The 23,111-nt window shown below is 42.9% G+C and overlaps 1 protein-coding gene across 2 annotated transcripts; it reads right to left on the bottom strand.

Annotated features, from left to right (window-relative positions):
* Positions 1-755: 755 nt before the first annotated feature.
* On the bottom strand, positions 756-19,814 carry LOC6525282 (homeotic protein ocelliless). 2 transcript variants are annotated; one of them, XM_002101082.3, is made up of 4 exons: positions 19,158-19,814; positions 10,945-11,345; positions 8,631-8,785; positions 756-2,211 (listed from the first exon to the last, which is right to left on the bottom strand). In XM_002101082.3, the coding sequence occupies exons 2-4, from the start codon at positions 11,114-11,116 to the stop codon at positions 901-903; spliced, it is 1,638 nt and encodes a 545-aa protein (XP_002101118.2). In that variant the 5' UTR covers positions 11,117-11,345; positions 19,158-19,814; the 3' UTR covers positions 756-900. The 2 variants fall into 2 exon arrangements, with proteins under 2 accessions (XP_002101118.2, XP_015046206.1); XM_015190720.2 differs by having other exon boundaries at positions 10,936-11,345; positions 19,158-19,813.
* Positions 19,815-23,111: the final 3,297 nt, after the last annotated feature.

The following is a 23,111-nucleotide window of genomic DNA, read 5'->3' as shown; positions in this document are numbered from 1 at the left end:
ATAAAAAAAAAAAATTGTTGTTAACTACACAAAAAAAAAAAAAAATAGAAATGAAATAGACCTCAAACGCGGTGCATTCCTTTTCGCGATCATATTTGGTGGAGTTTGTGTGACTGCATAGCTGTGAGATTTAAAAGAATTTTCTTGAATCTATAAATATCTATGCAGAGGAATTGAGGTGAACTTTCGACTTAGGTTTATACAATCTATTTGAATCTAAAATGCCTCATATGAATATTAATTAATCTAACAAGTGGCCAATGACGTATAGATTCATATATCACTTTCAATTTATACGAGTCAAGAAGAATCTTTCGCAATCAATGAGAACAGATTGGGATACGAAGTGAAATCGATTTGGCCAGCAGCATGCCAACCACCAAGTATGATCGCAAAGGAAGTGTATCTCCCGGTCGGTGTCCGGTGTGTGTCTAGAGTGCATTATTTTCTGTGAAAGCAGCGGAGTGTCGGGGGCGCTGTATCTGTATCTATGTGTTTGTAGATATGTATCTATGTATCTCCATGCATGCATCCCATCGAGCATTCTTAACCAAACGCGTGATCCAGGTGCTGATCTGCCTGATGCCCCATATCCTGGCGCTGTTCATCATCGTGATGGTGTTGCTGCTGATGATGGCCATGATGATGATTCTGCTGGTGATTCTGGTTATGATTCTGTTGCTGATTCTGGTGGTGATGATGATGCTGCTGCTGTTGCTGCTGCTGCTGCTGCTGATGACTGTGTTGATGATGCTGCTCCAGCTGTGGCGAACTATTGCTGCCCGATCCGGAGCCACAACCAGAAACAGAACCACTACCCGAACCCGAACCCGAACCACTTGCCCCCGCTGAGCTGGTGTTGTTGTTGCTGCCACCGCCGCAGTACTGGAAGAGTAGATTCTACACCATATTCGCGTACTTATCCTGCGGCGACATGTAGTCCAGGCTGTTCTGCGAGAATGCCTGCGCGGACACGGTGCCCGTGAAGGATGGCGATGGCGAGAGACCAAAGTTGGAGGCCGTATAGCCGGAGTGGCCCATGTTGTAGTTGACCTGATTCTGATTGCTAAAGTACTCCATTTGGGAGTAGTAGCTGGGCGCCTGGGCATAGTTGTTGGGATACTGCTGGTACTGATTGTGCCAGAAGTTGTATGAATCGTGATTGGACATATAGGCGGCCGAATGGGCGGCGGAATGGTGGGCGGACTGTGCCGATTGGGCGGCATGTGCCGCTGCTGCTGCCGATTGCGGCGACATCGGTGTGATCGGCGGCGATGGTGTGGTGATGCTGCTGCTGCTGTCCATCGGTGTGATGTTGCCACCCGGCTGCAGCAGGCGCGGATTGCTGCCAGCCGCCGTGCCATAGATGCTATGATGATGATGCACACCAGCGCCAATATCGCCGCCAGCGTCCTTCAGCTGATCGTACGGCGAGCGTAGCAGATCCTGCGACACGCCCACACCAACGCCCACGCCAACGCCAACGCCCACGCCCAAGTTGAGGCCGCCGGAGGAGGCGCCACCGCCACCACCGCCGCCTCCGACACTGGAACCATAGCCGCCGGACAAGTGCTCCTTTTTGCAAACGATGCTCACCGGACTGACGGACGTGGCCGGCGTGGGCAGCAGTGGCGAGGAGTTCTGATGGGCGGCGGTCACGTTCAGTGCGGCCGCTGCTGCTGCGGCGGATAGATGTCCGCCCGCTTGGCTTCCGCCGCCGCCGCCGCCGCCGCTGCTGCTGCTGTTGGGCGTGGAGTTGCCTTGGTTGTTGTTGTTGTTGCTATTGTTGTTGGCCGATTGATTTGTACCGCCCGAGGCTGCCGCCGCGGCGGCGCTCAAAAAGGAACTGTGGTGCGTCTTGATCGATTGGGCCGCTGCCACCGCTGCCGCTGCACTGGCCGCTGCTGCCGCAGAGTTGTTGTTGCTATTGTTGCCGCCATTGGAGCCGCCACCGCCGCCCTGCTGGCTGGACTGTGAGTTACCCTGTTTTTGGGAGGACTTGTTGCTGTTGTTGTTGCCGCCGGAGCTCTGTGAGTTGTTGTTGCTGCTGCTGCCGCCGTTGTTGTTGCCATTGCTGCGACTGTTGCCGCTGGAGCTGCTGCAGCTGGCGCCGCTGCCGCCGCTGGCGTTCTTGGAGCTGCTCAAGCTGTTCGACTGCTGCTGCTGCTGCAACTGCTGGCGGCACTTGGCGCGGCGATTCTTGAACCACACCTGCAAAAATATCGGAAAAAGGTGCGTAATTAGTAATGTTTTTTTTCAATTTTAGTTGAATTTTACTTAGGCGGCAGTAATTTGTAGAACTTTCTGAAGAAACATCAATCACAATTGGAAATTGAACCCCCGCCTGCGTAAAGCGTCTGTTAAATCAATCAAGCAACGATATAACAAATTCGTGGCCATTCAAGCAAATCATGTGCCCACAAATTCTAAAGCGCCAAACTCCCCCGGCAAAGTACTGGAAATCGGAAAACGCAAAATGGGGAAAACAAGGTAAAACCGCAAACGAGCCAACAATTTGAAAACCCAAAAAAAGAAAAAGAGACGACAGCGAAAATGAAAAGGAAATCACTTTGATGTTTGGCCCACCCTGCGAGTTGCCTTTGAAGTTCATTACCAAGGACCAAACTCAAGTTGTCGTCGTTTTTAAAACATTCGCCAAACAACAAATGTTGTCTAAAATTTGTGCTAAAATTTGCAAAAATTCCCAAGCTTAGTGTGTTGTCAATAATATTATGAAATTTGCGAGCAGTTCATTAAGCGGTATCAAAGTAAAAATGGCATAGGAAATCAGAGCGGGCAAAGTCAAATCACAAAAGGGGATTTACGACGAATGCGAAATGAAATTGAAAATTGTAATTGAATTTCCAGTTTTCAGTGGGTGGTGTGGGTGGTGGTGGGGGCACTGCGTTGTGCTGACAAATAATGAAATTTGATACGCCTTGTTTAATGCTCTTTTTTTTTCTCGACTAGCGGAAAGGTTCGTCCTCGAACTCCCCTTGAAAAAACGGCAATGAAATGCTCGAGTGGCCGCAGCCGCGTGGCAAGTGTTAACTTCCAAAAAAAAAAAAAGGGGGCGGGATGTTTCGGGGGAGTGGGGCGGTAATAAATTCAGCTGTTTACCAAAGCACAAGCCATTAGCAAGCAACACCAACCCCAAACAACAAATCACTGAAATAACATTTGCCATGCAGTCCGCTTTTGCCCGACTGCTTTTCCCAGCTTTTCCCAGCTTTTCCCCGCTTTTCCTGCTTTTGCTTTGCGACTGCTTGGCCAGCAGCACTGCTTGTGCTTTGATTTGCGCTGGCCAGAGTTGCCACCGTTTTGTGGTATTGAACATTTTTCAAGTACTGCCAATACTCTCTTTCATTTAACTTAAAAGGATTCTGTTTTGAACTTTCTAAGATCAACTTATGAACAATTTCATAGTTATTTGTTGTCATGCAACATATTTTATGAAAGTACAAAAGTGGCTCAAAATAAAGCAAAATTCCATTTTTTTTTTTGGCTATAAAAGCTAAACTCTGGCTGGAAAACCGCTAGGCCGTCTGATCTGGCACTTAGCGGATTGTTTGCAGCCCCTTAAGCATAACAAACAAGACTAAGTGAATTCCTTGCGCTCGAGTGTGCCGCTTTATGGGCTGTTTATTGTTGTCCTCCTGTCTCCAGGACTCCGGGACTCCAGGACTCCAGGACTCCAGGACTCCAGGACTCTCCCATTCTCCGGTCCAGAAGGGATGCGTTCCTTTTCCGCCCAAGGGCGCTTTTGAGTGGGTGGTGATGGGTTTCCGGCTGTGACTGTAAGTGTGGATGATGGCAGGGGGAGGGGGGCGTGTGATTCCGTGTGACAATATAATCGAGTCAATTTTTTGGCCACCGCCACCGCCGTCGGCTGTTGATGTAACTTTTCCTCTCTGCATTTGCTGGCAGCAGAGGAGCGCGTGACTTTTTGCACTTGTTGTTTTGTGGGTGGCAGAGATCCACCCCCCACTCACCGCATAATTTATTCATTGCTCGGCGGGCAAACTAATTGATGTGGGAAAATTGCAGCCGCCGGCCAGCAGGCACACGCCCACTTTCACGCCCCCATGGCCCACTCGACAAATAAACAAACAAACGCAAACATTCAGTAACAGCCAACTGGCAGAGACACTTGACTAAGGCAAACACTTGAGGCAAATTGTTGAGGCTGTGGGAATTCCATATCTCTGGGTACTTAAGAGAATTTTCCGATACTTTCCATATACATTTCCCAACACGCATAGTTGGGAAATACGCTTTTCAGACATTCTAATTTCTATATTCTATATTTTTGGTGATTTTAAGTTTCTGTATTTTCGTTAACTCGATTTCCGGACTGACTTTTAACTTTGGGCTGCGGCTAAACACACATATAATGTTCCACATTGCATTAACAAATTGAAAATTATGCATAACTCTCGCGCCGTCTCTTTCTAAGCCCCATATATGCAACGCTCGCGCTCTTTCGCGCAAATGGGCGGAATGAGTGGAAAGAGTGAAAAGAGTGGAAATTGTTAATCCGCAATGGGAAAATTAATTTTATAAAACAGCTGTGCGGCAAAGTTTCCCCCTCCCTTCTACGCTTCTACGCTTCTCCCCTCATTTTTCGCAGCAGACAAATCCTTTTGCAACAAAGGAAATGGGAAAATGGAAAACGTATAGAAAAAAGAGTTGGCTAAGTTTAGGTGCGCTCTCGCCCTCTCTCTCTCGCACCCACCGCTGCCCTCCCTCTCTTTCTCGCCCGCTTTCCAACCCCCGACGAAGAACAGCTGAAAACCAGGCGAACATTTCTGGCATCCGAGGTGATAGGGGGAGAGGGAGGGGGTCAACAGAAGGGGTAGGCTACACCATGCAAAAAGTCCATTATAAAACTAGGTTCTATCAGAGATGTGCTTTATGAGGATTGCGATATAATACTATCTTCAAGATCCTAAATATATTTAATGACTTAATTATGAAGTTATACATTGCTTCATCTTTAGACAGAAAGAAATATATATTAAAAACCTATAACTGCCAGTAAAAGTGGGATCCTCTTTAAAGAACTCCTAATATAGAATCATTGTAAATACCACAAAGATTTTCTTTTAGTGCACAGGATCGGCAGAGGGGTTACTAATATTAGGGGTGCCTGCCTGACTAGGATTGGAATTGGAATTGGGATTGGGATGTTTCTGCTGCTGCTGGTTTCCCACTTCGCCAGTTTGCCAGTTTGCCAGTTTCCCCGTGATTTATGACTGCCAGCGATGGCAGCCATCCAAACTCCGACCACCAAACACCGAACGGCGGCACCAAAAATGGAAATGGAAAAAAGAAAAAAAAGAAAGGAGAGAAAGGAGAGAAAAACCCGATCCGCACCCTCGAACGGCGAATGAAAACATTTGGGCGTAAATGTTTGCTCTGTTCTGGTGCAGATAAGCTGCGTAAAATTATTACGTTATTTGTATTGGTTGCAATCAACGCCCTCTCACTTGGAAACGAGACACAGTCACAGGCACAGTCACCCACCCCGGATGCCAAATACCGGATTCCAGATTCTGGGTTCTGGGTGCTGGGTTGTGGATCTCGCTACTGGGCCATAAAGATGCCTATCATTCAATTAATATTTACCAGGCCTAAGCCCCGGCCTCCTGATTATGACTCCGATTTCGTTGCGGGGATTCTGATTTTGATTTTGATTCGGATTCCGTTTCTGATTCTGTTTCTGTTTCTGATTCTGTTGCTGATTCTGATTCTGTCTCTGTTTCTGATTCTGTTGCTGATTCTGTCTCTGTTTCTGATTCTGATACCGATTCCGATTCGGCTGCATATTCCCACCTTGGGGGTAATGATTATTTATGTGAACTGATATTCCCTTCCACTGACAACGTGCTGACCTTTGAATGGGAGCCCTGCTGCGCGAACTCAATGCTAATGTCACAAGGATGATATGATATGCTTTAGAGGTGGTCTGTCTATGTGTGACCTCTCAATATGGGTAGCAGCTCTCAATTATTATTACTATTAGGCAGTCTGTATTTTTTGTGCATAATCCACTTTAAATTCTAGTCAAACTATACAGCTACAAACTCTTTACCTCCGCCGTCGGCAGTCTAGTTTTGCTGGGGCTAATTGAGTTGCTTGGCTTCCTTGGCAGTGCAAAACACGAAGCCCCAAACCCCAGTCTCTAAAACCCAGACCATTGGATCCCCAATCCCCAATACCCCATGGCTGAATACCCAGTAGTTCCCCAACCAAAAGCCAAAACGAAAACCAAAAGCCAGACGCCTTGTAACATGCAAACGAATCGTGTTTTGCTTCAGCTGCTCCTCTTTTCCTCTCTCCCCACCATTTTTGCCATTTCCATTGGCAGTTTTCAGTCGGTTGGGGTTTTGTAAGGTTTTTCCTAGTTTTCCTGCCTGTAATCTGATACATGACCGACTGTGTGTGTGTGGGTGGCTATGTGTGTTTTATAAGAGTGACTATGCATCGACATGTTGCGTTACTCCGACGGCACAGGTACAGTGGCTCCAAATGGGTTAAGATTTGATTACTCAGCTTGGTAATCGGAATTTATGATATTTGCAACAAAAGATCACTGACAAAATTGCTTAATTTTCTGCTAGCTTGCTTAGTTTTTTGATAAATATCTTTGATTTTCTATATTATGCAACCACTGTACTTGGCTGCGTTCGAAAACCATTTGAAAATCAGCCAACAAGGCAGGAAACTATCCAAGAAGAAGCGACATGTGTGGAAACAGGGAAATCTATACAAATGTCAATTCCCAGCTACACCCCCGACATCCACACACACACACCCACACACACACACTATATATTGCCCCTGGTTTCTACGGTGTGCATTACTTACGAATCAATTGTGTAAAAAACGTAACTTTGAAAAGGAAACAATGCAAAAGAAAGGCAAGCAGCCGATTCATGGGACATGTGCAAGGTGTCCTTGCTCCTGCAGAGCTCTCTCCCTCCATTCACCATTCACCTTTACCATTCACCATTCACCATTCATTCTGGCCGCAGTCCCCCCTTGGAAAATAGAACGTGTCGTTTTTCATTCGGAGCCGACCACTGCAGGGGCTTCCTTAATCGCTGTTGCTTTTTTCCGGCCAGCTCTTTAAAGTTGACTTCTTATTAACGGCCTTTTTTCCCTGGCTTGCGAACGTATTTTGCCCTTAGATATCTTCACCAACTGCACCTATCTGCTACTACAGTTTTTATGTGTGTACTTAAGACTGATGAAAGTTGCATGATTCTTGCGGGAGCTGCGCTTGTAACCCTGCCGTGTCACGTCCTCAAATGACACGGACAAAAGCAGCGGCTAACAAAGCAAGGGCAAGCAAAGCAAAGCAATGCAAAAGCAAAAGCAGAAGCACAAGAAAAGCAAACAAATCGATAGATCAATGTAGCTGTTGCCAATAATGTTTACATTTTGACGTTGTGTGTATGTGTTGTGTGTGTTTTCATTGCAGTTTCAGTGCACAAAACGATCGATGTTGCGGCTGTGTTTGCCCAAGAAATTACCAAAAAAGGAGATGACAGTTTTTCCAGCAAACCGGAAACTGTGATCGTTTTTGGGCCATTTGGCAGTTTTTCGGGGCCAACGGCGCTAGGGAATTGGTTTTTGTTTTTCTATTTGTTTAGGCCCCTGTGCGTTGGACACCTAAACAAACAGACGTCTTAATTCAACCGAAAATTGAGTTGTACAATTTGCCGTCATCGTGATCATCTGGCTGACGCTAGAAATTAGCGCAAATTATGCTCGACTAATGCCTTGAGCAAACTTCAGTTTACTTCAGTTACTTTCATTTCCCATCCAATATCCTGAAGGGGTGACTTGTCATACCCCGCAAATACTTTCGGCAAATACGGGAATTTATATCCTTCGAGGGGGAATCACGGACTTCTCGGAAACGGAAAGACTGCCTATGGTCTATTTGCATTGGAAGTCATCAAATCTGTTCGCTCCATATGCGTATATGGTTTGTATGGCATCACCACCCCCATATCCTGGCTATATATGCTTGTATATCCTACTCAACAATCTGTTACGAGCTGTTGTAATTTGTTTGTTTTATGGATTTCCTTCGACGTCCGCCGCATTTGTCGGCATTTCGCATTTCGAGGGCATTTCGCCTAATTAAACCAACTATACAAGTGTATCTGTGCGAGTTTTTGTGGCTTAAAAAGCTCACATGTGCGGGTAATCGTAATTCGTAATCGTAATGGGCGTATGCCCAAGGCACTGAGCCTTTCGAAGTCAAAAAACGAGTTAGCAGGTCAGCAAGTGTTTGTATTTGCCTTTGGGGGCGGAGACAAGTTAAAGGGAAATGCGATACGGCAGTGAAATTAAAGCACTTTTTCGGGGGGTAAAATGGTAGAAGATGGGAAGTTTAGTGTTGGCGATGTAATACTTAGCTAGTTAAGGCGCTGGCTACCATCTTTCATGGAAAGGCGGGCAAAATATGTCATCAAATAATTGCAATTATCAAGGAAACTAACTTGTAAGTTGAACTGAAAACCTCACACAATCCTCGCTTACATAGCCCACATTCCCTATACCAAGTTTCATATCGCTAGCATTGTAAATGGCCCAGTTATGATATGTATGCTTACCTGTACTCTGGATTCGGGCAGATTGATCTTGAGCGCCACCTCCTCGCGCATGAATATGTCCGGGTAACGGGTCTTGCCAAACAGGGCTTCCAATACGTCCAATTGGGCGCGTGTGAATGTGGTGCGTTCGCGACGCTGTTTTCGTGTGTTGACGCCTGGATAGCATAGATCGCATAATGGGGAGAAACGAAAAGGGATACAAATTATAAGTTATGGAGTTCTCAAACTGAAGCGATTGCCTAACCGAATGTGCTGAAAGTTTACGCTCTGCGGTAGCTGATGTTACGTTACGTTACGTTACGTATACGCCGTGGGTGTCGTGACTTTTCCCAGTAATATTTTGGGCAGTAACCGTTATTTTGCTACCCTCATACCAATACACTTTGAGTGTCTGTGTGTGTGTTTGTGTGTGTTTGTGATGTGGCTGTGTAGCAACCCCCGAAAAATGCGACAGCCAACCCCTAAAAGAATAAAAAGGACTGGCAAAGGAACCAACCCCCGTGCAGCAGCCGCCCCAAAGACTCGACTCCCTTTTTTCCAGTACATAATGTTTCGTATATACTGCGTACATAGTATCTCCGTGTGTGTGTGTGTGTCTGTGCTACTGTGTGTTGGTGTGTGTGTGTGTGTGCGTACTAAGCCGCCGCATTGTTTGCCCTGTCAGCTCTCTCTGTCGCTCACCCCCGAATGGTCGACACAAAAAGTCCAAAAACCCGAAACATCAAGATCGAGACTTTGCCATCGGCCCACTCCCTATATTTATATTTATATTTCTTTTTGTCCCAAATACACCCCGACCATACCAGCATACGACTATACGACTATACGACTGTAGGACTATACGATTGTGTATGTCCCTCCCTTTCTGGCTCTATCAAAAATTAATGAGTTAGTCATTTTGGTCATGAATTTATAAATTGAATAAAAAACTTCACTTCACTTTGCAGCTGCCGCATTTCGTTTACGCGTTGTGCACAGTGTCTGTTTTTCAGTTTCAGTTTCAGTTTCAGTTTCGTTTTCGCTTTCAAAATGGTCGCCAACTTGGTTTATTTCTTTATATCCACACAATTAATTGCAATTTGTGCCTGCCTCATTTCTTTGATTTTTTTTTGTATACTTAATATTATGATTTTTGCCTTGACTTTATGGAGAGAGCGCGTTCGTTTAATTAACTGCGCCTATAAATTGCTGACTTCTTTCAAATATTTTTTATGGCTAATTTATGGGGCTTCCAGGAAGGTCTCGCAGCTTTTGATCGAACCAAATAGCTCAAGGTTTGATAAGGTTTGATTGTCTACCTAAGATTTCAGAACCTTATTGTAAACAAACAACTGTCTTTTTATTATAAGCTCTCACTTTTTTTTAAGTCCTCTGTTACTTGCTTTTTTCCAGCGATCAGTGTTTTTCTTCATTACGACCTCTTTCATTATTACATACTATTATATTATAACTTTATCGTCTTATGTAACAAGTTAAAATTCTCTCAATTACTTGGCTTATTACAAATGTGAGGCAGAAATACACAAATTGATTACGCGTATGAAATACTTGTTTTCTTTTAATCATTTTTCTCTTTTCTTATGATTTTTATGATTTTTAGTCTTTTTTTAGTTTTTTTTATATTTTTCAGCCGTTCGATAATTTTGTGTGTGCCGCTTGGGCAGAGAGTCTTTTGTTGGCATTTTGTAGCCAATTTTTTGTGATTTTTGTCAGGTTTTGTTTGTCATTTGCAGCGTCACCGAGCGAAGCGAAAAAACTGGAACCGAAAAGCTGAATCTAAAGCTGAAAACTTGAAGATAAAGTCGCCGAGGAGACCGAAGACTTTGCAGACTCCGAAAACTGCCCGTAGCTCATTATTCATTTTGACAATTTAACTGATAATGATGCAATATCGATGCGAACTGACATTGAAAGCCAGCAAAACGAAGAGGCAGCCTGACGATGCAGTGGAAAAAAAACAAAGTACCAATTACAATTTACTTGAAGATTTCAAATGAATGCAATGTGTTGTGCGAACTCAATAGATATTCCTGCTCTGTATTCTATACTCTATCTCCCCATAAACTATATCCCTTTATGCCATTTAAATCATTCTAGCTCTGTATTGTATATTCTATCTCTCCATAAACTATATCCCTTTAAACCATTTAAATCATTATCACCGAATGGCACCGCTTTTCGCCGCAGTGTAGCGTAAGTATCTGGCACTTTGTTCTGCCAACTTTCAGCACATTTGAGCGATCTGGTTTGCTTACGTGCTGCACATGATATGTGCGTATACCAAAATTGTCGATGCGATATTTACCCCACATACCTTGGGAGAACCCGACGGCCTCCAGTCCGTGTGGGAGGCCGAAGGGACCCAGCGAGGGCATCGGCATGCCCGGCGGCAGGGGTCCGTGGGGCACCGAGTGATGCGGATGTGGACCCCCGTAACTGTGCGGATGGGGGCCCAGGTCGCCCGACTTGAGGAAGCCCGCCGCCATCAAGGCCTCGGTCGAGTGCAGCGCCACGTTGAAGCTGTGTGTCTCCACTGGCCTCAGGCTTCTATAATCCGTATCCGTATCCGTAACTGTATCTGTAACTGTAGCTGAAGCTGGAGCTGAACCTGGAGCTGGCTGGATCTATCCACCAGATCACTCACGTATTCCAAACGTTGGTCGCGTGTGAATGATGATCGCTGGTTAGTGCGCTCTTGGTACTTTTGAGTTGGATCTGCAAGATGTTAGAAGTTAATAATTAGTATTTGTAATTAAGCAAATTGGTAGCGAGAGAATAACTAGATTATTTCTGAGCTACTAATATCATTTAACAACTTGTTGAATCAAACTGTAACATAAGTTACTTTTTGGCACTTAATCACACTTCTTTATCGCTAGCTAAATCCATCGAGATATGAAAATGGATTTTCACAAGCGCTGCGAGATATGAAAATCAGTGCGAAAACCACTTGAGGCGAAGAAATCACTCACAGTTCTTCAATTATCTGCGATATCTGTGTATGAAATGCACTGGGCTATTCCGCAAATAATAAGTGGCTAGGATAAGTTGCTGTTTGTTGTGGGCTAAGCTCTTGCCACGAGTTCCAATTACATTCTAAGACCCAGACCAAACACAACCGGGACTTATAAGGCAGGTCTACGTCTTGATCTACGAGTATACCATCTCTTTCTGCCACCTATTGCCGTCTCTATCGCGCTCTATCTGTCGCCCACTCACGAGCGTTCCTTGCGGTTTAATCCCGAGGTTTGCCTATGATGTAAAATCTTCTAATCTGGCCAGAAGATTACCCAACCGCCTCCAAGACGAGCACCCGAATCCCAAGATTCCGAGTCCAAGATCCCGAATCCCAAAAACCGAAAACCCGAACACCGATACGAAGTCGCAGTCGGGCTTATCTAGCGGTTTAAAGATCTTTGATCTGCGCTTAGCCGCAGGATTATTTCAGACACTTACTAACACACACACACATAGACTCACACACACACACATAGACACACACACACCAGAGGAATAGCTACGGGGAGGAGACCGCCTGATCCAGGACAATGGGCATTAAGATTAAGCCCCGAAAGAGACAACTAGCCTGGATTAAATGCCCTTTGTGCTGCCATTCTCCACTTTCGGCAGTTTTCGTGCGAAAAAAATTAGCACTATTTGGTCGGGAATATAGGAAAAGAAAGCAAGTCCAAATAGTTTGCAAAAAAAAAAAAAGGTTGTAATTGCGGAATTAGCACTGCATTGTTTTGAAATTGTATACCGCACATACGGAATACGAAATACGGAACTATTTGTCACATCAAGAGTGAGAGATATATCCACATACGTTGGTGATGAGTATGCGGTCGTATGTAAAATTTGTTTTGTTTTGTCATGTCGTTTTCATGGCTCAATGCATCTCTGGCCTCAAAATGCAGCCGCAAATACGCCGAGTTACCGAGATGCACAGATCCCGAGATGCGAAAAACAAAAAGCACCGAAACCGAAACAGAAACAGGAACAGAAACCGAAACAGAATCCCAAACCAAACGCGACCCTGATATAGCACCCGATATGGTGCCCCGATCCCAATCCCAATCCCAATCCCGATCCCCGATGTGCTATGTGCGATGACAGACCCGGAGCCAGTTCCTCCTGCCCTCCGAATTCCCAAATTACATGCTCACGCGCACACGCAAATTAATAACACATCTGGCTTCAATTCGAGAGGCAGGGCAGCGGTTAAATACAAACAAAAAAAAAAGAGCACAGGGAAAGAGACAGCGAGGGATATAAAGGCTCTCTATAAAGGATTCTCCCTTAACCATCCACCGTTTGGTTCACTGCCCCCATCTTGGCAATCCAGCTAAACGGAAGCTGATCGGCACCAAAGCCGTAATTGATAGTTGCAAAGTTGATTAGGCAGTATCAAAGTATACATCATTATGATTATAGTAAATGCACAACAGGTTGTGATAACTAATCAAATTTAGCTACTAAACCAAAACACTTAGCTATACGTATCATTTGAATGGTGCTTTCCACAATATTTAGGTCTAAGGTTGAACCTAGAAATCCAAGCTAATAACGTTTAAGTTTGAACTCGTTTCACATTATTTTCATGTTCCACGCAAATTAAAGTTCCCATGGCTCTTGTCAAACCAACTTCCATTAACCAGAAATTTCACAAACGATCGAAGGAGGTAGAAATGTGAGATGTAGCTCCAAAACCAAAGAAGAGAAAAACCCCGTCGACAAACTCTCAGCATCTGTCAAAAAACCGAATGTGACACATTTTCGAAAACAGCCCAGGAAAGAAATGGATTGGCATGGAATGGAATTGAGTGAAGTGGCGATCTACGGCACTACGTGATTTTCTAGACATTTCAGCCCCCTTTGGCCTTCCGCCCTCGCTGATTATGAAAAATCATGCTAAATGGCAAAAAGAGCAAAAATAAAATAAAATAAAAAAAACAAAAAACAAATGAAGAAGAAGCAGAAAACAAGAAGACCCCGCTGGCACTTTTTTCATTTTTCTGCTTTTTTTTTTTTGAAGAGAGATCCATTGTGAGGCCGAAACGAGTCGAGACAAAATCATTTGGGCTGGACATATATCACGTACGAACGGCGGACACTTTCATTATAAATTCCATTCGGCATTTTCTGATTTTGGTTTTCTGATTTTCTGATTTTTGGGGTTATACCAACCAATCTAGGGATTTGCTCGATTCTGAGCCTGAGCTGGTGCTTTTCAATTTTCACTCTCGATTTCAATTTCTATCGTTCCATTTCCGCCGCCCAACATTTCAATTCGTTTGTCCGCGCGTAATTACGGTCAAAATAATATTTATTGGACAAACAGCCGGGAGGAAAACAAAAAAACCAAATAAAGCCACAGATCCAACGATGCCATGGCTACCGTAAGATCTTTTTTGGGGGTATTCGGTATTTGGCTTTTGGTTTTCTAGAGTGCCGGGCTACTGAACCCTTTATAAGCCCGCACATCCAAGTGTTTTGGTTCGCTGATGATGCGACTGATGGTCCCTGGGAAAGTCGAAGAGTCGAAGCTTCAAAGATTCGAATAGAAATCGAACTGCCACTTGGCTACTGTTCATCTGGGCCATGGGAATGGATCGTTTGGCCCATGATTAATGGTCGGACTTAGCATAACTTTCGGTCTCCGCATTTGGCTCTGACTAATATGAAATATTAAATGCCCCGTCTCTGCGCTCGCATATTTATATCTATATTTAAGTTTATCTAGCTGTGTGCAGCTGTCAGGAGTGCTAACCTGTCAGTCCCCAGTCTGCAGTCTACAGTCTGCAGTCTACAGTCTACAGTCTACAGTTTCCAGTAGTCCCCAGTCTCCGCAGATCGCAGTTAGTAGTAATCGCTGCTAGTTTCTGGTAGTCGCTGCTATTAGCCGCCTTAACAAGCCCCGCAACAACTTAATGTGGCCGGGCATATTGCACATTTTCCTACTGCACACTGGCCAGCAGCCAGTGAAATCAGTTTCAGAAACCCCATATGGCACAGCTATCAAGAAGTTAACTTTAAGCTTCTATCTGTAAATGCATTTGAAACTCATTTGCCGTCGCCGTCTTGAAACAAACAAAGTGTAAAAGCACTTTAAGAAAGACATAGTAATGCTGTTATACTTTCTTGTAACCAACGTTACTATTACTAGTGTTTGTTATACTTTCTTATAACCAACATTACTATTACTAATGTTTGTTAGACTTTCTTGTAACCAACATTACTATTACTAATGTTTGTTATACTTTCTTATAACCAACATTACTATTACTAATGTTTGTTAGACTTTCTTATAACCAACATTACTATTACTAATGTTTGTTAGACTTTCTTATAACCAACATTACTATTACTAATGTTTGTTAGACTTTCTTATAACCAACATTACTAAGCCCAAGTTTGTGGCCAGTGTAAGTCGCACATTCGTCTATATGGATAACGCGTTATGGCAGCGAAAGAGATGGAAGCACTCGCAGCGAAAGAGGTGGCAGATGAAAAATGCATTTCTCAGGCTCATTTACATTGAGCCGCGGCTACTGGAATATGCTATATACATATGTAGATATGTATGTATATGTAGGCATAGTATATGGATGGACTGGCACGGCATAAAACCCAAACTAGACGCTCCGAAGACCCAAAGTCCGAGTTTGAGTTTGAGTTCGAGTTCCAGTCTCAGTCTGAGTTTGTGTTTCTGTTTCTGTTTCTGTTCCTGCTGCTGAGGCGGCTGGTCTAGCATAATAAGCCTGTCTGCCTGTCTGTCTGTCTGTCTCTTTGGCAATAATGCAACTTAATAAATGCAACAAAGAACGAGAAGCAGCAGTAGAAGTCAAGTCTAAAGTATAAACTATAAAGTAGCCACTGCACCAGTCACGTCCCAAAAAAAATAAAGAGAAGAGAAGAAAACGAGCAGGGAAAACTCGAAGCTAGTTGCGCTGCCATTTCTACGCAAATGCATTTTGACATTTAAATTTGCAATTTTCGCATAAAATTATATTTATTTATTCCAGCTGGCTTTGGTGAAAAGTGCAACCTTGCTGCCGCTGGAGGATCGGATAGCGATTATGATGATGATGTGGATGTGGATGTGAATGTGGATCCCAGCTACTGACTTTTGACTTTGACGTTGACGTTGGCTGAAGTTTAATTAAGCAACGTGCCAAATAATTGAAAAAGTGTGAAGATTTGACAAGTTTAAGAGGCATTAAAATCTAGCCTCCATCTATGTACATTCATATATGTATGTACATATATATGTATGGCCTAGAAATCAAACGACTAACTGTTTGTGGCGCTGCGACAACTTTTCCACTTGCGCACATTTTTTAATTAGTTTCTGTATTTTCGCTTATCGCACGGCAAATTATTCATTATTTACCTAATCGAATTGACACATGAGCAGACGTCGCTGTGTAATTAACAGATACGAGGCAGATTGCTCAATCGCAGTAATCTATCGTCTATGGCTATAGATTAAGCATAATCCCCGACTTGTCCAGTAAAATGGACTCCCTTCAAGCCACAATCACAATTGCGATATATTATATGATGGATATGGCCAACTATGCTAATAAATTGATTTGCTGCTTTTAATTGCATTCCCATTAAGTTAACAATTAGCGATTTGACAGGGATATCGGATAAACGGCAAATGAATCAAGTTAAACGAATTTCAATTGTGCAATCAAGAAGTTTACATTTTTACATCTATCTTTAGGATAGTTTAAAAGAGCTCTATTCTCAGATCTACCTGTTCATTCAGGGGCCACTTTTTTGTGGCACACAAAACCCAATAAATTTCCATAAAATTGCTTTTAATTCAACAAATTTCTGGCTTTACATCATTTTCTCTGCCTCTTTCCAACAATTCCATTCAAAAAAAAAAAAAAGCAAACGAAAAATAACAGAAAAAATGTTGAATGAATTGCGCTTGTTGTTTTGGTTATTGTTGTTGCCTTGTACAAATGATTGCATCATGGACAGTGGACCAAAAAAAATCATATATATATATATCAATAATAGACTAATAGAGTAAAGAGCTCCAGTCGAATCACAACACAAACAACAAGAGCACAAAAACAACGACAGCGGCTAGAAAAACTTATTATTTGACGCATTGTCAATGTGATCTTGATAAGTCGAAACTGGAAATGGAACCTGAAAACTGAACACTGAAAACTGAAAACTGAAAACCGAAAACTGAAGTCTGAAGACTGAAATAAATAAACCACAGTCTGAGTGATTTCTATTTAAATGGCTTTGTCAACGAAATTTGAGAAGCGAACAGCAACAACACCGCCAGTATCGCGTAATGAGCAAAGAGTGAAGAGAGATAAAAATTAATAATACAAATAATTGGTAAGGTAAAAAAATGGGTAGAAAAAAAAAACAACAACAACAGTAAGTGCGTCCAAGAAACGCCAGATGAAATGAATTAAAATGAAACGAAATGAAACCTCACTTAAGGCGAGGCGACGCCAAAAGAGATTGACAAAAGATGACGACAAAAAAAGGCAACACCCGACCAGATCTCCCAGGTACGAGCATATATATCCACATCCACATCCATGCCAAGTGCGTGGGAGTTCCAAGCCAAGCAAAGCCCCAACCAAAGCGATCCGAAAGATTTGGGGCGTGCTAGGGAAGCGGAACAATGGATACCGTTCCACAGTGAGCGAAAATATCCCCACATATCGAAATATATATAACTTTGGAACTCGAATCTATAATGCACAGGTTGTTCCTGAAACATATGTTCTTACTATAAGAATGCATCTTAGTTGTAAAAGATTACCTAAAATATTACTTTGCAAAGCTATGATAATTCCAGCCTAACTATGTTATAATATCAATAGTCCTGGTAAATACTATTAATGTAATATCATATCATGTCCACATAATATCATATCAATAACGAACAGAAGTTCTTTCAATGTATATTTGCTAGAATCTGACAGTGATCTAATGTTTAAGTATGGCATTTTTCTCAGTGCAGCCTAGAGCGAAATTCACTTATTCGCTGGGGTTTATGGATATCCGCGATAAGGTATCAAATGTGTCGCGACGCGATCTCGGCGACTTTCAATTGACGATCGACAACGCTGGGCGGATGTTGTGAATGAATGAATTTGGCATTGGAAGATTGGTACATTGAGGCATTGTGATACTGATACCGGGTTTCTAGGCAGGGCCAACCAGCACAAGCGTGGGTGAGATCCAATGGATCCCAAAAGAGAGCCCCACCAACTTTACCAGCTCCACAAACTTCACAAACTCCATAAACTTCGTATCCCAATTCGAATCCGAGTTCCAGCGCAACACTTTGATGCGAATGGAGTAAGAGCATCGGGGAATGGGAGAAAAATGAATTGACTTGCATATTAATATACGGTTGCTTTATGTTAGAAAACCATATGCAAATTAATAATAAAACAGAACAACAAAGTAGCCAGCGAGGAGTCAACGTATTATTCAGATATTTTAATTTATAGCCGCCGCTTTGAAATTAGACGATCCAAACGCTGGGATCGGAAAGTGGGGATGCGGGGAAGTGGCGATCTGGGGATGTGGGGAAGTGGGGAATATGTGTGAATAATGTGACCTGAACGGGTCCGTCGGCTGGCTCCTATTGTATCTAGTATTGGTTTTCTTGGGGTTTCTTCGCCGTTTGGTAGCCTTTTTTCTATATCACATTTCTCGCATCGATTTTGTCGGCTCTTGCTGGCTTCTTTTTGTTTTGCCTAATTAGGGGAGGCGGCCTTAATATGCCCATTAAAATTATGAAAATCATAACGAATCTCCGAAACGCGCATTTTCTCACATTACGATGCGCACATTAGTCATAGGCATAGGCGGAATTTCCTGATCGAAACCAGATTTCAAGAAAGGCTTCACCATATCACTAATAGCTATAAGCTATAGGAACTGAAACAAAGTCTGGGGCTTGGAATTGGTAATTCTATTGTTGGACTAGGGAGTCCCCGAACTCAATGAATTGTATCCCAATTAAAAACACCTAAGACCTATTGAAACGAAAGCTAAATAAATGGTATTATATGTAGCAACAAACCATCGCCTAATTATAACCTTTGAAAGAACATCTAAAGCTTGTAAATAGGTATAAGTGGACCATCTTCTATTCGATGCAAAACCAAAGATCTGTGTGAGAAACCAAAAGTACTAAAGGTATCTCTAGGATTTGAGAATCATAAAGATGGAGTGATAAATCATATCATTTACAGATCTCAATATTATTTCAAATGTAAAGGATGTATTTCGAATATGTGCCAAGACTTCAGACTTTTCAGAGTTAGTAAAGTGGGTATTCTGACCTACGATCTCTGCTGAGTAAACAAGTCGATAAGCGTAATCCCTGAGATACATTCCCGCCCCCAAGAACTACTTAGGTCTACCGATTCCCCAGTTAATCCGTGCTTATCTCTCGGCTCCACATTCCTCGCTGGTTAGATATAGATTGCTACCGATTTCTCGATATCGGCGGATCGCACTCACCGAAAAAAAAACACAAACAAAACTAGAAGCAAAAGCGGTGCTGTATTCCAATGGCGATTTGTTGTCGATTCCAGCAGCTATATGGTTATGGCATGTGTATATTTTACACATGCAGATATATATACATATATGTATATATTGTATATTCCAGAGATGTATGTTTTTGGTATGTTTTGGGCGATGTTTATGGTTTATGGTTTAGCACTGGCAGCACGGTAAAAAAACAGATACTCGTCACTTGGCACTGGAATATATCCAAGGGGACATATCTCTCTGTGTATTACTTAGTATTCTCCTCTGGCTCTTTGTTTCTCAATAGCTGTGTTAGCTTTAGCTATAGCTTCTTCTTTAAGTTACTTGTTTATTTGTGTTTGATTTGGTTTGGTTTGGTTCGATTTGATTGATTCAATTTGATTTGTTTGATTCAATTTGATACAATTTAATTCGATTTGGCGACGGCGAACTGATTGTTGTTATTGGCTTGCGCTGGTGCTTGCTGGCTTGCTTATCGGCGAACGCGGCGAGTGGCGAGAGCGATCGAACGAGCGGCGAACGGGGCGAATGAGCAACTGAGCAACTGAGCAACTGGGCGACGGACGACGCACAAAAACAACCCGAGCGGCAAGAAAGTTACTCTGGAAATGAATTGCGGTACACCTTCCACGGACGACGGCAGCGGCGGCAGCAGCGCAGCGAGCAGCGGGCAGCGGGCAGAGGGCGGGCAGAGCAAAAGTCGTTCGACCAGAGTCTGCCGAAAAAGAAAAACAACAAGAAAAAATGTTGAAAGAAGAAGCAGGAAAAAAACAACAAACAAACACCAGCGTGGTGGTGGGAGCGAGAGGGAGAGAGCGAGTGAGTGTCTGCATTTAGCAATGGCTGCCCGGCTCTCATGCGCGCGAGTGAGTGAGATAGCTTTAGTTTCGTTCATTTCCAGTCGTATCGCTCTCACGCTCTCTCTGCACCGCCATCTCTTTCGCTCGCCGCTTACAACCTCGCCGAGTGGGAGCGAGACAACTGCTGGTGGTACCGTTGGCTGGGCAGCTGTATTTACCGCTGTGTTGTTGCTGCTGCGCGTGTGTGTGCGCGAGTGTGTGCGTGTGTGTACGCTGCTGGTGTGCGTTTGAGTGTGGAACCACACCCCAAAAAAATTCAGTTCAACAACTTTGTTGTTGCCACAAGAGCCAAAAAAAAAAAAGAGGAGCAAAAAATACATAGTCATAAAAGGAGGGAAACAAAAGCAACAACGTACCTTCGTATTTTTGCGCGGCAGCAATGAAATTTTAATGAAAACGACAAGACAGCGAAAACAACGCAAAAATTTGTTAGCTAACAGCAAAAGATAAGGCAAAGGGGGGGTGGCGACGTTCGTTTAAAGGACGCTGGTCAGTGCCGCTACTTCTACTTCTGCTTCTTCTTCTTCTATTGCTTCTTCTTCTCCTTCTGCGACGCAAATTGCCATGCACCCACAATACCAGCGGCGAAAGGGGGAAAGGGACGGGGCGAGCCAGCCACTCACACTTGGCACGCCCCCTCTCTTTCACCCCAAGGGGCGGCCCCATTGTTCAATAATCATTTACGCAAAATGAAGCAAAAAGAATCGAAACTTAAGGTGGATTTGGGTTTAAAGTTGAGTTTGTTATGCGGTGGCTAGGAATTCCTTAAAAGAGTCATTAATTATATTATGAATGGTGTGAATAGATATGTTAATATTATGATAAGCTTTTGCATAACCGTATATTATTAATTGGTCCTATTATATTTAATTTTAAGCTTTATATTATATTTAATTTTTAACATTACCCACTTTTTTTAAAAACAATTCTTTTTTCGAGTAACAAACTTCCAGGTATTATATGCAAACGTGAATGATGAACTAACTGTAAATGATATGATTAAAAGTTACCAACATTTTTTTGGCCCAAACTTTTTTTTGTTATTTTTTTGCTTTGTAGCTGACGCAGGAAAAAAATCCGAAGAGTGGGGGACAGTTTGGGGGACCAGCGGAAAAAACCTTATCAAATTTTTATGACAATTTGAAATAGCTGACGACAGTTGTTTGGCCATCTCGCTCGCACTAACGGTGCGAGCGGGGGGGGCGAGAAAATGTTGCACAAATATTTTATGGATTTTTCTTGTTGAAATTGCTGTGTGCTTTTTTTTTTATCCAGCTACCGCACTTTTCCCATTTCCAGGCGGGCAAATTAAATTGTTGCGGCTAATTGATGTGTAGATGAAACATGGGGCAATTACCCGTCGAGGGGAAAAGCTTAGCGCCCCAAATTGGGGCTCGAACAACAAGAGGAAATGTGGAAAAATTGTGCACAGAGCCCGAAATGAAATGTAACAAGAAAGCGTTTTCATTAAAAAATGTTGCGGAGAACTTTAACATGTTTTTGTAGTTAAACGCAGAGGAGCAAAAATTGCGCAGAAATGGAAAAGTTTCAGTTAGACAAGAACTGTAATTTATTTTAATATACAACACAGCTTTGAAGTAGGAAACCAAAGTTGTATAATAACTATGAATTTATAGTTAGAAATAGTTAATTTCAATTCCATATCTAGGAATAGTTAACTTCATTGAAATAAAACTTACACAATTTAAAGTATAAGAAGGAGTAAGTGAATTTAATTATTTCCAACTAAAAACAAACTCGAAAAATTGTATCTTTCAACGTCAGCGAATTAAGCCCTTAAAAACAGGCAAATAAAAATGCAAGGCAAGTAAAAAACCGACTTGAAAATGAAAATACTCAAAGTTGAGCGCACATATGTACACGTGGGTGTACTTTTGCCATCATTTTTTATTTTCTCCCCATTTTTTATTTTTTTTTTCGTTTTGTTCGCGAGCGAAAAGTTCGCCGCCATTTGCCCCAAAACATTTTTCATAGGCGACAGTTTTGATTGCTCCGTGGGGCAAGAAAAAAAAAAAAAACTCTGTAGGTGGCGGGGGGCGTGGGGTACTTGTGTGTGGGTGTTCAGGTTTCCGACTAGAAACGCAGGCAACTCAGCAGCCTTGCTCCTTTCCCCCCTCCTTGAGTTTTATGTTCCTTGCGATTTCTTCTCCCCATTTTTTCACAATTTTTTCGCATATTTTTTTTTTGCTGGCTGATTAACGACAATTCGTTTGGCTGATTTTTTATTGCCCAGCACATTCATTAGCCTCTGTCGTAGGCGCGTGGCATGCAACATGCACTGCACAAAATGGTATTAATTATGCAAAACTTTATGGACCAACTTTATTGACTAACTTTATTGAGAGTAAGGAATTGGAATGGGTTTTTAATACTAACATTTATTTGCATATTTCAACGTAATTTTTCAGGCATTTAAAATATTTGCTAATATATATGTAACAACTTTAAGGGCTTTTAATTTGTAGACTATTGAGTTAAAGAGCATTTCGAGCAGTATGATGATGGCTTATGACATCCCCCTCGGTTTCCTTGCAAGCCAGTAAATTTCATTAGCCTTAGCCGCTGTCTTTATTGTCTTCGGCAAAGGGGTTTACTGGCTGCGGGGTGGCGGGGTGGCATAGTGGCGGGGATCTTAGATTGTGGGGCCAGAGGGCGTGGCAGTGGCAGTGGCATTATGAGGCGGTTGGGGTGTGTGGGCGTGGCACGAACAGCCTGATTAAATAAGCTCGTTACCTGGCAACCAGGTCCATCAAAGTTGGTGAAGACTGTTTCCAGGAGCAGCCCACTCAAAGGGCATTGGTTACTATATTTCATTTATATATTTGTAGATAATCAGGCTTTATATTTCAATTGCATTCGAGCGGTTTACCGCAACGCCTTTACTTATGTATATCATTTAGTCTTAGGAGCACATATATTCCTACGTATTGGATCAATGGCCCTAATCAACATAGGATAATAATTTCGGATCATTTGGGCTGCGAACAGTTTAGATCAATAAAAATGTCAAGAGATCAGCGAGAAATCGGGGTAAAACCAG

The sequence above is a fragment of the Drosophila yakuba genome, chromosome X (assembly GCF_016746365.2).
Source record: "Drosophila yakuba strain Tai18E2 chromosome X, Prin_Dyak_Tai18E2_2.1, whole genome shotgun sequence".
Taxonomy (NCBI): Eukaryota; Metazoa; Arthropoda; class Insecta; order Diptera; family Drosophilidae; genus Drosophila; species Drosophila yakuba.
Note: the sequence above shows the minus strand (reverse complement) of the source record. Positions and strands in the feature narration are given on the sequence as shown.